This window comes from Arachis hypogaea, chromosome 3 (assembly GCF_003086295.3).
Source record: "Arachis hypogaea cultivar Tifrunner chromosome 3, arahy.Tifrunner.gnm2.J5K5, whole genome shotgun sequence".
Lineage (NCBI taxonomy): Eukaryota > Viridiplantae > Streptophyta > Magnoliopsida > Fabales > Fabaceae > Arachis > Arachis hypogaea.
Window position 1 is genome coordinate 37,745,827 of NC_092038.1, and position 15,614 is coordinate 37,761,440.

Genomic DNA, 15,614 nt, shown 5'->3' on the forward strand with positions numbered 1-15,614 from the left:
GGGAATCATTGGTCCAAAGTAACAGAATCATAGTAACAAGCAGATGGCTCTCATTCGCTTGAGAGATGAACATGGTATGGTACCAACTTCATAATTGAATCATTGTATAGTGTATCTACTAGTACCAGTGTCCTCTTATTATGAGGTCCAGTTTGGTAAATAATTTAATTAAAGTTTTTTAAATTTTTTTTAAATAATAAATAGTTATATTAAAAATAATTTATAAATAAATTATTTTATATTTGAATTTTTAATTTTAAAATTAAAAGTGTTTATTTTTAAAAAAATATAAAAAAATATATTATAAAAAAAGTTATTTTTTTTATTTTTTATAAATTTCTATAAAACTTCTTAAAAAGCTGTAATTTGATTTTGAAAATTATACCAGCCAATAATACGATTATTTTTGATAAGTTAAAAGTTTAAAAAAATACTTTTAAAATTTTTTAAACAAATTCTTAACTTTGTTTTTTTTCTGTAGACAATATTTTTTAATTTAACAAACTAAAGACTAATTTATCTTAAATCTAAATTTTATTTAAAAAATTTATCACTAACTAATAAATTATTACATATATATAAAAAAATTCGAGTCCATATATTTAAACGACTAAATTGATCTCTGATCAATCCAAGTTACTCCCTGCCATTATTAGCTATAGTGAAATGCAAGTGATGTATGCTTTGTTTGTGGGCTCCACAGGATAGTAGGGGAGTGGGGTCCCATGCTATGGCAGGGCAAGTATTGAGCATTGGAGGTATTGAGGTAAGGACTATTTTGTCATTCTTTCAAATCACTCACATGCCCAAGTTGTCAAAAATGGTTGTCTTTGTGAGAGAAACACTTAATACTAAAACTTTTATTTTCTTAACCCTTGTTAGAGTTTACTAACAAAGGCATCAATAGCTTTTCTCACTCTTAACCTTATGATTTATTTATCTTTGTACCTAATCCTTTAACCTTCATTTGTCCTTGCATAATATTACTTGTTTAATTTGACCAAGTTAATACCCAAATGGATGGATAAATCTATTTCCGTGTCATGTCATGTCATCTATAAAATAATTATAATTCAAAGGGCATACTTATTGGAAGGAAAAAAATTGAAATAGTTACAGAAGAGAGATTCGGTCCTTAACATGCTATTAAATGAACATCCACCTCCACCGAAAATGAAAGAGTTGGTCCTTGCTAACCACCTTAATTATTACTTTGTAAAGCTTTTGTAAAGAGCAATATTGCTCTGGTCTACATCTGATTCTCACAATCTTGTGCTGCACTAAATCTTGAGTTAGAGTGCTTCTTCAATTTTGTTGAAATTGATTGGCAGGTAGCTAGACTGTTCTTTCATTTTATTTTATTTATTTTTTATTTCTTGATAAGGAGTTTAGATAAGATTTTAATGATGATGACTATACTTCAATAAACCGTACAAATATTAATTTTCTCGGAAACATATTGTCGTATACTCTTATGTAAGTGACAAAAACCAAAATTGTATTTTCTAACCCAAAAAGATTTCAGTTTGATCCATCCACGTGTTTGACGATTATTCAATTCAACTTGGTATTAAATGAAATCAGTTTTACATGTCCTTAAGAAATCATCTATTATAGATATAGGGAATAAAAAGATGTAGCTAAACCAACCTAGAAGTTTTATTTTGACAGTGCTTCCCCGTCTAATTTAACTGATTAATTAATATAAATAAAAATTTTGCTGAGACAAGGTTGCTCTACCTTAGATTTATGCATAAACATGATGGGGATTGGGGAAATTGGGATGATGAGAAACCCCCCAAAATTAAATAATCTATAACTCCTTGAATTCAGCAAAGTTTGATTGTGTTTGCAGTCACACACCTACATTTGTTTTCTTTCTTTACAATTTTCCAAACAAATTGTCACTGATATAACATACACTTTCTCTTTAGTTCTTTTCTTTTTATGTCATATTCTGTGTCTTCTACTTTTGTTTCTACTCTCCAACAAGTCCCTCTTGAAAGTAAATTAGATGAATGGTACCACACCACAAAGTAGCTAGCTCTTCTTTTTATATGTATACAATGGTCTATTATTATTATTATTATTGTCATCTATTTCTCTTTCTTTTTTGACTTTGCAATGAAAAGCAACTCTATTATTTTAAAAATTTGGTTTGAAATTTCAGTCCCTTAATTAAGGCTCTATTATTTCCTTGCTATTTACATCAGCAGTTATATATATATTTAGGTTAGTTATTTGATTGAAGCTTAATTGGTTGGAACTTGGAAACACAGCTACCTTAAAGTTGCTTGGTTATGTTGTCTGAAATAGTTGCTCCTCGTCTTTCATTCTCCCTTGAAGACAGCGAGGAGAAGGATGTTCCTCGAAAAGACACACTGCTTTTGGGTTCAAATGAAGATGAATTTGAGTTTAGCAGAAACAACAGCATAGATTACGAGTCATCTTGTTGTGCAGATGAGGTTTTCTCCAACGGAGTGATGATAACAGAGAAAGAGAAAAGCAACACAAGCAGAAAGCACATGCGGTATATGAAGCTGCCTCCACTTGCATCGTCACCAACAAGCAAGAGCAAGAAACTAGAAGAGAAGAGAAGCGAGTCAAAGTCTTCATTCTGGGGATTCGGTAGAAGCAAGAGTCTCAACAACTGTGATAGAAAGAAGAAGTTGATGTGTTCTTCGAGTCCTTTAATGTTGTCGCGTAGCAAGTCAACGGGATCAGCATCAGTTCCTGTTCCAAAGAACAACAAGCAGCAATCCAGATCAGCGATGATGAATATGTATCCTCCTCGATCATCGTCATCATCATATGCAAATAATGGGCATCGTGTTAGTCCTGTATTGAACGTTCCAACCCCTGTTTCTCTCTTTGGTTTGGCTTCTTTCTTGCGTCTCGGAAATTCAAATAAGCTTCGTAAGACTACCAAGAACTAATTAATCAATCATCTTCTTTTTGCCTTTAGCTGTTCGTTTATCATTTTATCATGAATCAAGTCTTAATCATGTACCTGTACATATGTCTTTAGCTTGTTCATATTATGTCAATGTGAAACGATGCTCTTTCAGTTCAACTAACCATTATTTTGGAGGAAAAACAAAAATAATTAACTTACTTTGCGACTAATTCACCAAATATATTGACCATTTTTTTACTTTATTCTAATTCTAATCTAATGCCGTGTACGGACCGCCCTAGATTTAGGGCATTAACATTTTAGAAACAAAACCAACTTTGGATACTCCAATCAAAATTTATGATTGTGTGTGAATATATTTTATTTTGATTATTAAATGATAAGTTATAAGATTTAATTTTTATATGTTACAAAAATATTATTTTGATTTAAAAATATAATTAAATAAATAAGTCATATTTTTTAAATAAAAATTATCTAAAAAAAATATTTTTAATATTTTTATTGGAGCAGTTGCCAAACTAAATATCGTGCCTGTGTCTTTCAAGTTTCAAGACAAACAACTAATTTTAGGGTCACATTAAACTTGTACTGTGTACTAAGAAAAATAGAAAAAATAGAGCCTTTTCATTAAGGGTACTATTCATTAGCGGAATTCTCGAAGCGATGATACAGACTTCTTGGATCAAATCAATTTAATTTAATTTAATTTAATTTAATTTAATTAGAATAACACCTGATTGATGCGCCCACAGCTAAATAAATTAGACTATACATTATGGATTTGGTCTAATATTTTAAAAGTTACTAATTCTTTGTAGATCGACCAAAGAACATGTTAAAAATGAGATTTGAAAGTTATGTGATTTGTTTTATTTATAAAATTCATTATTTTGTTATATTAATTATGATTTTTTTTTCAATGCAAAAATAATTTATTATGTAATATTTTTATTATTAGAATGTTATATTTAGGACTGCACATAGATCGGATAATATCCACATATCCGTATTCGATCCGAATTTTACGGATATTATCCGATCCGCATAGTCATTGGATCGGATCAGATCCGATCCGCACTATAGTAGGATCAGATTACGAATTTAGCAGTGATATCTGCGGATCCAATCCGCAGATCCGCATATCCGCACATCTCATATAAATAGCATAGTTTAAGAAAGTAATGTGATATGAATTTAGTGTGTTGATTTATGAATTTTTTGATATCTTGTTTTTAATTTTTTATGTTGTATTTTAACTTAAAATAATTAAACTTAGATCTTGTGTTATTATATTTTTTTGTTATTCAAAAGAACTTTTATTGATAATATTTTAGGAGTAAATATGTTTAAACAGGTGAAAAATAGATTTTTTGGACATTTTTTGTAAAAACAACCAAACAAAATCTTAAATCAGTTTTTTTGAATTATGCGGATATACCTAATATCCTATCCAATCCGATCTACAAATAGGAGGATCGGATCAGATCGGATCCGGCCTAAAAAAATGCAGATATCCTATCCGATCCGATCGAATGAATATAATGCAGAACGGATAGAATTATAGGTTATATCCGATCCGATCCGATCCATGTACAACCCTAGTTACACTTCTAACTACATTATTCTGATAGCAAAAATATTACAATAATTTTTAAATATATCTTTATATAATAGAAACCACATTGACTTTATTTAAAAACCAGAAACATTTTTTCAATCTTAAGACCCTAAATACACACACATATCATTACAATTTTTAACCCTCTTTGAAAAATGTAATAATAAAAACAAAGAAACATCTAGTAAAAAGTAAAAACTAATAGAGACTTACAAAAGAACATCACCAATATTTTATTGCAGCAGTGATCATTGCTCGTCTTATGAATCTTTTTACCAAATTATTCAATTTCACCAAACTTACTAATATTTTATTCAATTACAGCCTTCGATCCAAAATTTAATCAGCATTCAAACCATTTTAGAGTTAATCTTTTACAAGCCACCACAATCCATTATAATCCGAATTAACAAGTTACAATCACAAGTAATCAGAAAGACAATCAATTAATCGATCATACATAGATAATAATTATAACAAGTAGTACAATTAGCAGTTAACAAAATATCAATTAGACAAATCATGTAACTATGCGGCTCAAGCAATTTCAAACAAATGCAGTATGATGCATAACTGTCCTATTGGCCATGAGCTCATGTGTCGGTTATACCGCCAGACCCGACACAAATTCGGTTGGCAACTCTCGGATTAGTCTTTTTGTTGTGCATCCCCAAGAGGAATAACTTTCGAGGTAGAGTGTCCTATCATCTTCTTCTGGAGGTATACTCAGGGGGTAAGGTTCTGAGGAATAGTGTCCTACCACCTTCCTCAAACTGTGCCAAAAACAACGGAGAGTGCCGTTTCACCTTACAACCAAAGAGAGACGTGGAAAAAAATTTCGAAGAAAAATACCCTACCACCTTCCCCACTTCCAACAAACAATCAAAAGAGAATGTGGAGAAAATATTCTTAAAGGAGAGTGCCCTACCACATTTTTCATTTTTATACTGCAACTGCATTTCTAAGAAGAATAATTCTAAGAGAGAGTACTCTATCTCCTTCTCCTGGAGGAATACTTAATAGGTAATATTTCTAAGGATTAATATCCTATCACCTTCCCTTGGAAGCAGAACCACATTAACACGCAAGTGGGACAAAATCCACGTCCTTGCCAATTTAATGATATATCATAATCATAATCATAATCACAATCAAGCATAATCAAGATTATATTTAAATCCACAATTCTATATAATCACACTCATTATAAGATTAATTAATTATTCTCATCATAATAAGGAGGGAATCATTCATAGTCAACTTGTTTGTTTGCAACAAGAAAGAGAATCCTCAATCTCAACATGCCTATTCGTGAGCGGAATAGCGCCACCATCCTCACTGTAAGCAGGACAAAACTACCATCCCCACAACATCAAGTATAATAATTATTATTATCAAATTCTTCATTAATTTTGTCATCAATAAGACGATAACCAACCTCAAAATTCTTCTCATTTAATCTCATATGTCATTCTTTAATTAATCATTTTAAGGACTAACTAAACATAACTCTCAAACTTCTTAGGTTCAACTTTAAAGTACTCCCAAAATTCTCAAAATCGATTTCAATTTCATTTTTTTTAAGTTTAAAATATTTCAAAAGACTCGAAGATTATTTAGTTTCGCCAAATCAAATTCAAATGCTTTAACTTCTCTAAAACATCTCAAAACAGAATTCTTCAATCAAATTAACTAAATAAAACTTTAAAACAAAATCTCTAGTCTTTATGAAAATAACACCAGTTTTCATTATTCTTATGATTCAATTTCACTCAAATACTTATAAAAATTTCGGTAGCATCTCCTCTAAAACTCAAACTTTACCACCCGTCAAGGATCCATCCAAACCATCTCTCAACCCTTTTCTCAACATATCATTCAACATAAATCAAGAAACCGATCATAATCACAGCCACAAACACAATGACATCAAATCAAGCACCATTCATAACTATAAATCAGACCGTTCTCAATAATATCAAACAAAAGATTTGTAATTGATCATTTAACTTTTTTTAACCTCTTACTTAATCTTTCATTAACTTTAATCTTAACAATCTATCAGCCTTTTATCAGCAATTATTCAAACAACAGATTTTTAATAATCCTTTCATCATAATTTAATTTATCATTCAACACAAACAATTCAATTTATCGATGACAACGACGGAACCAAACCTCGCTAGCACTGTCTCTCTCTTCTCCCTCCTTTCCAATTTCGCGTGTGGATGGATGTGTAGGACGGGGAGTGACAACGTGAGGTTAGAAGGAGAGTAGAGTGTGTATTGAAAAATTAGGATTTGAATAATTTTAATAAGAATAAAGTATCATTTTTGTCCCCAACGTTTGGGATAAATTTTAAAGTTGTCCTTTAACGTTTCAATCGTTCTATTTAAGTCCCTAACATTTAAAATTGGCTCAATATTGTCATGTCGTTAGGGATCCGTTAACAGAATTGACGGCGGGACAAAATTGAGACGATTTTAAAACGTTAGGAACTTAAATACAATTGGGACAAAAACGATACATAGAAATAAATTTTAATTTTATCCTTTATTAATATTAGTTTTTTACTGTATATAATATTCAATTATTTTTTTAATCACATCTAAGTAAATTACACTTAATCACACTACTTTCATTCTAAATAATTTTTTTATATAAATTTATTTAGAATGAAAGTAGTGTGATTAAGTGTAATTTACTTAGATGTGATTAAAAAATAATTAAATATTATTTACAGTAAAAAATTGATATTATTGAAGGATAAAACTAGAATTTATTTTTATATATCATTTTTATTCCCAACGTTTTTGTCATATTTAAGTCCCTAACGTTTTAAAATCGTCTCAATTTTGTCCTGCCGTCAATTCTGTTAACGGATCTCTAACGGCAGGATAACATTGAGTCAATTTTAAAATGTTAGGAATTTAAATAGGACGATTGAAACATTAGGGATAACTTTAGGACTTACCCCAAACGTTGGAACAAAAACGATACTTTATTCTTTTAATAAAATTCAAGATAATGTAATAATTAAAAATTAAATATAATACAACAATAATTATTTTTAAAAATATTATTTAATTATCTATTTATAAATTATTTTTAAATAAATACACTAATTCAAAAATTAAAAATAATTAAATTAATTTTTCTTTATTCATAAAATAAAAATTTAGAAGCTCGATATTCACAATAAATCATATAAAATTTTTTGTTATAAATAAAAAATATTTAATAACTATAAAAATTATATAAATTTTAATAAATTTTAAACTCAATCATAGTTGTCAAAATTGGACCGGATCGGCCAATTCGACCGAAAAATCGATAAATCGGATCCTATACCGGTCCGGTCCAGGGGTAGGACCGTTCAAGGTTGAGAACCGGAATGAATCGGACAAAATTGTTCCGGACCGAACCGCTCGGCCAACCAAAGGCGAAACTACACGCATATGAGTTCTGCAAGCCCACCATGCTCCAGCGTGCCAAGTGTCAAAGCTTTGTATTTTTTGAAAATTTTTCCAAAAGTTCGAACCTCTTACGCCAAGGTTGCAAGAAGAACTCTCATGCCACCAAGCTACACTCATTCTTACTAACATATATCCCAATTATAATACATATAGTAACTTTTTATTATACTTATATTCAATTAATTTTAATTTTAAAATTACTTATTTTTAAATCAATTATATTTTATTTAACTATAAATTTTATTAATATATATATATATATATATATATATATATATATATATATATATATATATGGCCAGTTTTCTGGTGGCTAAGGATATGGTGCCTAAAGGTGCCTAGTGGTTAATCAACTAGTAGAGAAGTGACACATGTCATTGTTGATTATAGCGAGAAACACCCTCTAAAACGGTAATGAAAAATTATTTCAATGCTAATATATGTAAATTTTAAATATTTACTGTGATGACAAATGGATAATTTTGTCATCAAAACGTTTTTTTCGTATGAGCATTCCACTATATGGACCAAGCAGGAAAAAAAATTAAATTGGAGGGTCCTAGAAAAAAATCAGTTATAAACTCAGAGCTTCATCAAATTATGATAGAAAAAAGCTTCACCAAAAAGTCTATGGTGTTGGACTGGGTTCATCAAGTATGGTTGTTTTGAAACTCTCTTCCATCGTAGGATCGCAGCTGAGCTGTCCTAAGTGAAACACATTCTAGCTTCCACGATGATCACCGCCCAGTGAACGCCGCCTTAATCTACCGGCCTCTAGTATCACAATAACTCTTCTATCGTCACACAGGATGGTAGTGAATGATACTAATTGGCTAGCAAGGTTGACCTTTGAAGGGAGTAATTATGGCATTAGATGAATTCCAGAACAAGAGAGTTATGGTGTTAGTTTTGAATGGTTTCAAAGTTTGGTGTTCGGTTAGTTGTTGTTCTTTGATTTTGAGGAAAAAAAGATCCCAACAGTGAGAAAGATATGATTTTGGTGACTAGTGAAAGTGAATCAAATTGAATCAAAGTTAGATGGAAGAGAAAAATATGGTGAAAGCAAAATTGTTACAGCTCAATACCACTTGAATTATTAATTTCTAATATCTTGCGGTTCTTTTTCTTACTATTTTTCTTTGTTTTTTTTCAATAATTGCTTGTCATATGCTCTGATAATATGATATTTTGTTATATAGAAATAGCATGTCTATTAAAATGTGTTTGGGAATATAATCTGAAAGTTGAAGATGAAGGAAAAGGGAAAGAGAAAGGAAAAGGAAAAAGAAGAAGATATAGTTTTATTTTGGTTGGATTTGGATTAATTTGTATTTTCTTGGGTTAATGGTTGTGCAATACATGATGTTGGGAGAGAGAAAATTTTACTGTGGTAACTTTACATTAATTAATTCTATTAGTGACCTTCAAATTTGAGTCAAATCTAAATGTTGAATTCAAATTCATGACATGTGTATCTATCCTAGTCATGATAGTCACAATAATATCAACGCCACTATAGAAAGCACATATATATATATATATATATATATATATATATATATATATATATATATATATTAAAAAGATAAACAAAAAAATTATTAATCACAAATTATTTTTTTATGATTATATGATATCTATTAATATTATTTTTTTAATAAATATTTGTAATATATAATAATAGGTAAAAACTCACATGCAGTTGTTTTCATATGAAGTTGATAGTTAAAAATCATTAGATGATATTAATTAAATTTGTCAAATCATCTAACTATTTTTAAATATCAACTTCACATAAAAATTAACTGTATGTAAGTTTTTATTTATAATAATATAATAATACAATAAATATAAATTTAATTAATAAAATATTAAAATTTGAAAATAATAATTATTTTTATAAAAACAAATAAAAGTACTTATAATAAATAAAAATAATTAAATTTTATATAATTATTTAATTATACTAGATTAACCGGTTCGACCAATAACCCACCGATTGAACTAATAATCCAATAACCCAATAACTTCACAGGTTCGATCACCAGTTCAGTTATAACTATGCTCAAAATCTCATAATTTTGTTTTAATCTTTTTGTAAAATAATTTTTAAAATAAAATTATAAATAAATATTATAAATATTAAATAACTCATAATTTAGTTTCCGAAATTCGGAAACAAACGTATTACATTAATTCAACATAACTAACATATAATTGTACATGGTTTCGAATTTTCGAGAATTCTAGAAGTTTTCTCGATACATCTAGTTGCAAAGCAGATACCACTGGAAGCAAATCTTTATCTTTATAGTAATACAAATGGGAAGTTCATTTGCTGACGTGGCGCTCATACGTTGAGTCTGGGAGTTTATTTGCTTATGTGTCATCACTAGAAATTTGTAGATTTATATTTATAAATTATAAATTATTATTTGCTCAGGTTGTTATTTTCAAATTTTAAATTTGGGTTGTTTTATTTAGGTTGTTATTTTTAAAATTTTAAATTGTTTTATTTGTTTGGGTTATTTTATAAAAATTGTTATTTTTTAAATTTTAAATTATTTTATTTAATTTGTTATTTTTTAAATTTTATTTAAATTTTATTTAGATTGTTCTTTTTTATATTTTAACACTATTTTTTAAAAATCTGTTAATTCTTTTTAGCATAATTTTTTAAAATTTTGTTGATTTTTTTTAAATTGCAGCTACATAAATTCTTTTAAAGAAATTTAGAGTTTTAAAAAAATTTACGTTAATTATTCTTCGGTTATTACATACTAATATTACAATAAATAAATATTTATGTTAGTTTAGAATTTTTAAATTATTATTTATTTAAGTTGTTATTTTTAAATTTTAAATTTGGGTTGTTTTACTTAGTTTGTTATTTTTTAAATTTTAAATTAAAGTCAACCAAATTTTAAAAAGCTTAGTTATGATGCAACTATAAAAGGATAAGTTATGAGAGATGTAAAGCACCACAATTTAAAGTACATCAATCACTTTCTTTACATATATCCAAAATCTCCCTATTTATTCCAATGGCTGATATTCACAAAATTGCTAACATCAATCCTACAATCGACAATTTGTGTGTACGTATACGAGTGATATGGTTATGGACACTATCAAGTTACAGAAATTCTCCATTGCCATACTCAATTGAGATGGTTTGACTCGATGAAGACGCGAGTTTTCTACTAATATCCTTTTATCCATGACTCCAAGGTTATTTATTTATTTATTTAAATTAAAGTCTATGTACATTAGATTAGATATTAAATAAGTCTATATTTAACTTTTTCTTATGTTATTTTCTTTTTTAAGCAGGTATTAAATAAAGCTTGGTGTCATTAATGATTCGACTGTGCATATTATGTAGTCTTTGACAAAGAGGCAAAACAAGTTTTGGAAGAGAGCTGTGTAGAAATACTTGATCCACTCCTATTGGTAAGATCTAACCAATATTTATTTCTAAAAGCATTAGTGAAGATATTTTTATTGGTACTTTTTATATTATTTATTATTAATATATTATGTAATATCCTGTAGAAAGGAGATCTATCAGATACACCTACACTTTTACTCAACCTAATTGATAAGATCTTTCTCTTCATCGTTGAAGTTCAAATATATGATATTTCATATTTTTCACCTTCTTATAAAGTTAAGAAGATGACTAATAATATGTATCTCATAAATAAATTCAAAGAGGCTCACCCTATTCAAATGGTGAGTATATATAAGTGTATTTCTACTAAAAATTAATTTATTTTTTGTTTTCTTGGTCATTAGTAGTATCTAATTTATAAATAATAATTAATTATAATTTTAGGATGTTGACTACATCGGTGGTTTGTTTCCAATTTCAAAGACATCCACAATCATTGAAGGGGAGAAAGTATAAGGTACTAAGGTATTTGTTCAAAAAATAATTTTTTTTGTTTGTTCTCTCAAAATTCGATCTTAATTTTATTCAAAAAATATTAGTGAGATAAAATCAAAGGTTAGAAAGAAGTCTTTAATTTAACATGATTTTTTGTACAGAATTTGTTGCTTGAATTCTCCAATGAAGTTGCGGCCAATGATGAATCTGAATTGTTGGAAAGTGCTATTATACCAACTAAGTGACTATCCTCAGAGTCGGAAGATTTGAAGGTGGAAGGAGATACCTCAACTTGCAAGAAGATCAAGATTGAGAAAGAAACTTGAGAATTTGGATGCACATGTTTTGGAATTTCTTTTAGAGTCTATCTAATAGAATAATGCCAAGCATATGTTTGTTTTGGTGGAAACATTGTCTTTTCTTGAGTTGTTATTTTTCTTTTGGTTCTTTTCGATTTTTATGTTTGGAATTTAGAATTTTTTTAAATATAAATTGAAGTTATTTGGTTATTACTTGTGGTTTTATTTTTAATTTGATTCTCACCGTTGATATTCTGATAATTTTTAATTTAATATTTAATGTCATAAAGTTATAAATTTCTTCTTTGAATTATTGTTGATACAATTAAGTTAGTTATTAATTTTTAATGTGTACTTATTTAAAAAAAATCTAATTATAATTTTTAATTAAAATATTATGTTTATAATTTTAAATTTAAATTCAAATATAGTTTTTTTTGAATTTTTACGTAAGCAATTGGGTTTGAAAATATTTTTTAAAAATTTATATAATTTATAAATTACTATGCTAATTACAAAGGATTATAATAAAATAAATAGAATTATCAGTCTTATTAAGATGTGAAATTATTTATACTATTTAAAAAAATGTAATACTGTTTAAATTTTAGAAAAAGTATAATAAAGTTAATACTGTTTATGATGAAACTAAAAAAATTATTTTTAAATTAATAAATTTCTATATTGCTAATGGACAACGGACGTTTGATTAGAAAATTTTTTCCTAATGGAATTCTTCCTTAGACTATAGAATCGCCTTGGTAGCTTCCTCCTTACTCTCCTAGCATATGAGTACTCTTAGCCTCCTGCTTTCTATTGTCTGATGCCTCTTCAATTGCCTAAGCAACCTATTTATAATAGTTGGGTTTGATGGACAATTCCCATCCTTACCCTTCTTATGACGTCATTGCTTACGTCATTGTTTGTTCTCTTGCACCAGCTACATTGTTGGTGCTCTATAACCTAAGTGCTTACGTCATTATGCAATAATGTTAAAAGATGCTTCAAATGCACTGTCCTCCTCTTTTATCATGTGACCCTCAGATGCATTGTCATCTTCTTTCATCATGTGAGTTAATTCCGTTTCATTATTGCTTTCTTCAGATAACTCTGAGGCACATAGCTGGCACTTGTGGTCTTCTTTGTCTTTTATCAAATAGCAAGATTCCTCTTTATCCCTTCAGGGAGCTTTTCTAAAAGTCCGGATAAGTTATAAAATGCTGATTCAAATTCCACCAAGAGTCTCATCTCTCTTTCTTCAATTTCATTTCTTTTACTGGACACAAGCAAAGTATTTCTACTTTTATAATTAATCCTTGTGCGAGATTCCTTCGTTATTTTTTGAGTTCTTTCAAAGACCCTTACTAATGTGCTGGCTAGCCTTCCTTCATGACTGTAAATTGTTAAGTCTTGAATCTGATCAATTGGTTGAAAATTTCCTGGGAAGACGGACATGAATATTACTTGGTGTGCTGGAACTAAGCATTCTTCTTCTTCATTAAAAATAGGTTGACTGTTTGTAAATTTTAGGGATATATCCCTTGGATTTACATTGTCAATCATATTTTTAAATCTCTTTACTGCATCAACGAATCCTGCAGGAAACTCACTAATAATTTTTAGATCATTAAAAATTAAAATTGTATCAATTAATCCATATTGGAAAAACTGATAGGTGTCAGATGGGGAAGCATCTGGAAATATAACCAGATTTGTTAGCTGTTTTTTGGCAATAGGATAATATCCCAAAATTGCCCTTTTTTCTTCAGTCTAATTCAGGACTATGTTAAGGGTTTCTCTGAGATTTGATCTACAGACCCTTTTCTTTTCCTTGATTTCAGTCCTTGTAGGAATGTTTCTTATTATCCCTGTTCTCTGGGTTTGAATTGGAGCTTTATCTGCTCTTTTTAGGGTTTGCTCTGGATGGAGAGCTTCATATTCCCTGAAGGATTTCTTTGCCTCTTCCAGTGTTAGAAACCCTCCTTTATGAATTATCCTTGACTGGTGTGTGAATGGTGCTGCTTTTTTCCAGGCATCATATACTCCTTTCATGGGGCCATTATAAATTACATAATATTTTTTTATCTTGGGTGGATTTTTTAATGATTTCAGCAATTGTTTTATTTTCTGAAATTTTTTCTTCACCTGATTTGTCCACCATGCTTAGCTGGCTGAACTCTGATGGTTTTGCTTGTTGTGTTGATTTCATTGCTTCAATGGCCTTCTTGAGAGATTGGATCTGTGTCCTTATTTGCTGACAATGCTTACATTTTTCGAGTTCTTGCTCATATTTTTGAATTTCTTGATCTAATGCGTTGTAGACGAACTCCATTCTCTTGTTAATGTATCTGCAATAACATTTTTGTCACCCTTAATATATTCAATTTTTATTGGATATTGTAACAAAAATAATTGCCATCTTACCAATCGTCCATGATTATAATCAACTTTTAAATTATATCGTATGAAACCTGTTAGGTAACTTGAATCTGTCCTTAATGTAAATTCTCTGGGTAGTAAATCAATTTTCCATTTCTTAAGAGATTTAATTGCTGCTAGAGTTTCCTTTTCATGAGTGGTATATCTTTGTTCTGTTGGAGTAAAAGTCCCTGAAATATACCTGCAAAGTAATTCCTTTGGGGAATATTTAGAATCTAGTGATTCTTTTTCTTGTTCCAAACTTTTTATAGCTTTCTTAGCTTTTAGACATCCTGACCATGTTATGTCTGAAGCATCTGTTTCTACTGTTAAGTAGTCATTTTCTTCTGGGATATAAAGTTCTGGAAGTTTTTCACATAATTCTTTAATCCTTTGAATTTGCATACTGTCTTTTTCATCCCATTTCCATTCTTTTTTAGTACTTATTTTTGGAAATAAGCTTTTAGTGTATTCTGTTATATTCTTTAAAAATCCTTGATCAGAAATATAATTTATACACCCTAAAAATCTTTGTAATTGTTTTCTATCTTCTATTTTATTAGGAAATAAATTTACCTTTTCTAGGACATTTGGCTGAAGTTTTAGCTTTCCTTGAGTGGATAGAATTAATCCAAGAAACTCTATTTCTTGTTTTGCTATTCTTACTTTCTTTTTGCTAAGAACTAATCCTTTTTCTTGACATCTTTCTAAAACTATTAATAATTTTTGAAGATGATCTTCTTTATCCTGTTTTGTAAAAATTAGTATATCATCAATGTACACTAAAACAAATTCATTTAACTCTTTTAGATTTTCTTCCATAAATCTTTGATAAATACCTGGGGCTTGTTTTAATTCGAATGGTAATACATTCTATTCATAGAGCAACACACTTGTTGATTCTTTTGTTGGACAAGTAAAAGCAGTTAATTTCTTTGTTTCTTCGTCTAAACGAAGTTGCCAATATCCTGATTTTGCATCAAGAGATGAAAAC

At 28.8% G+C, this 15,614-nt stretch overlaps 1 protein-coding gene across 1 annotated transcript; it reads left to right on the forward strand.

The window, feature by feature from the left end:
• Window positions 1-1,357: 1,357 nt before the first annotated feature.
• On the forward strand, window positions 1,358-3,073 carry LOC112790304 (uncharacterized). The gene has a single exon (XM_072232822.1). It carries the CDS (start codon window positions 2,301-2,303, stop codon window positions 2,934-2,936), a length of 636 nt encoding a protein of 211 aa, XP_072088923.1. The 5' UTR covers window positions 1,358-2,300; the 3' UTR covers window positions 2,937-3,073.
• Window positions 3,074-15,614: the final 12,541 nt, after the last annotated feature.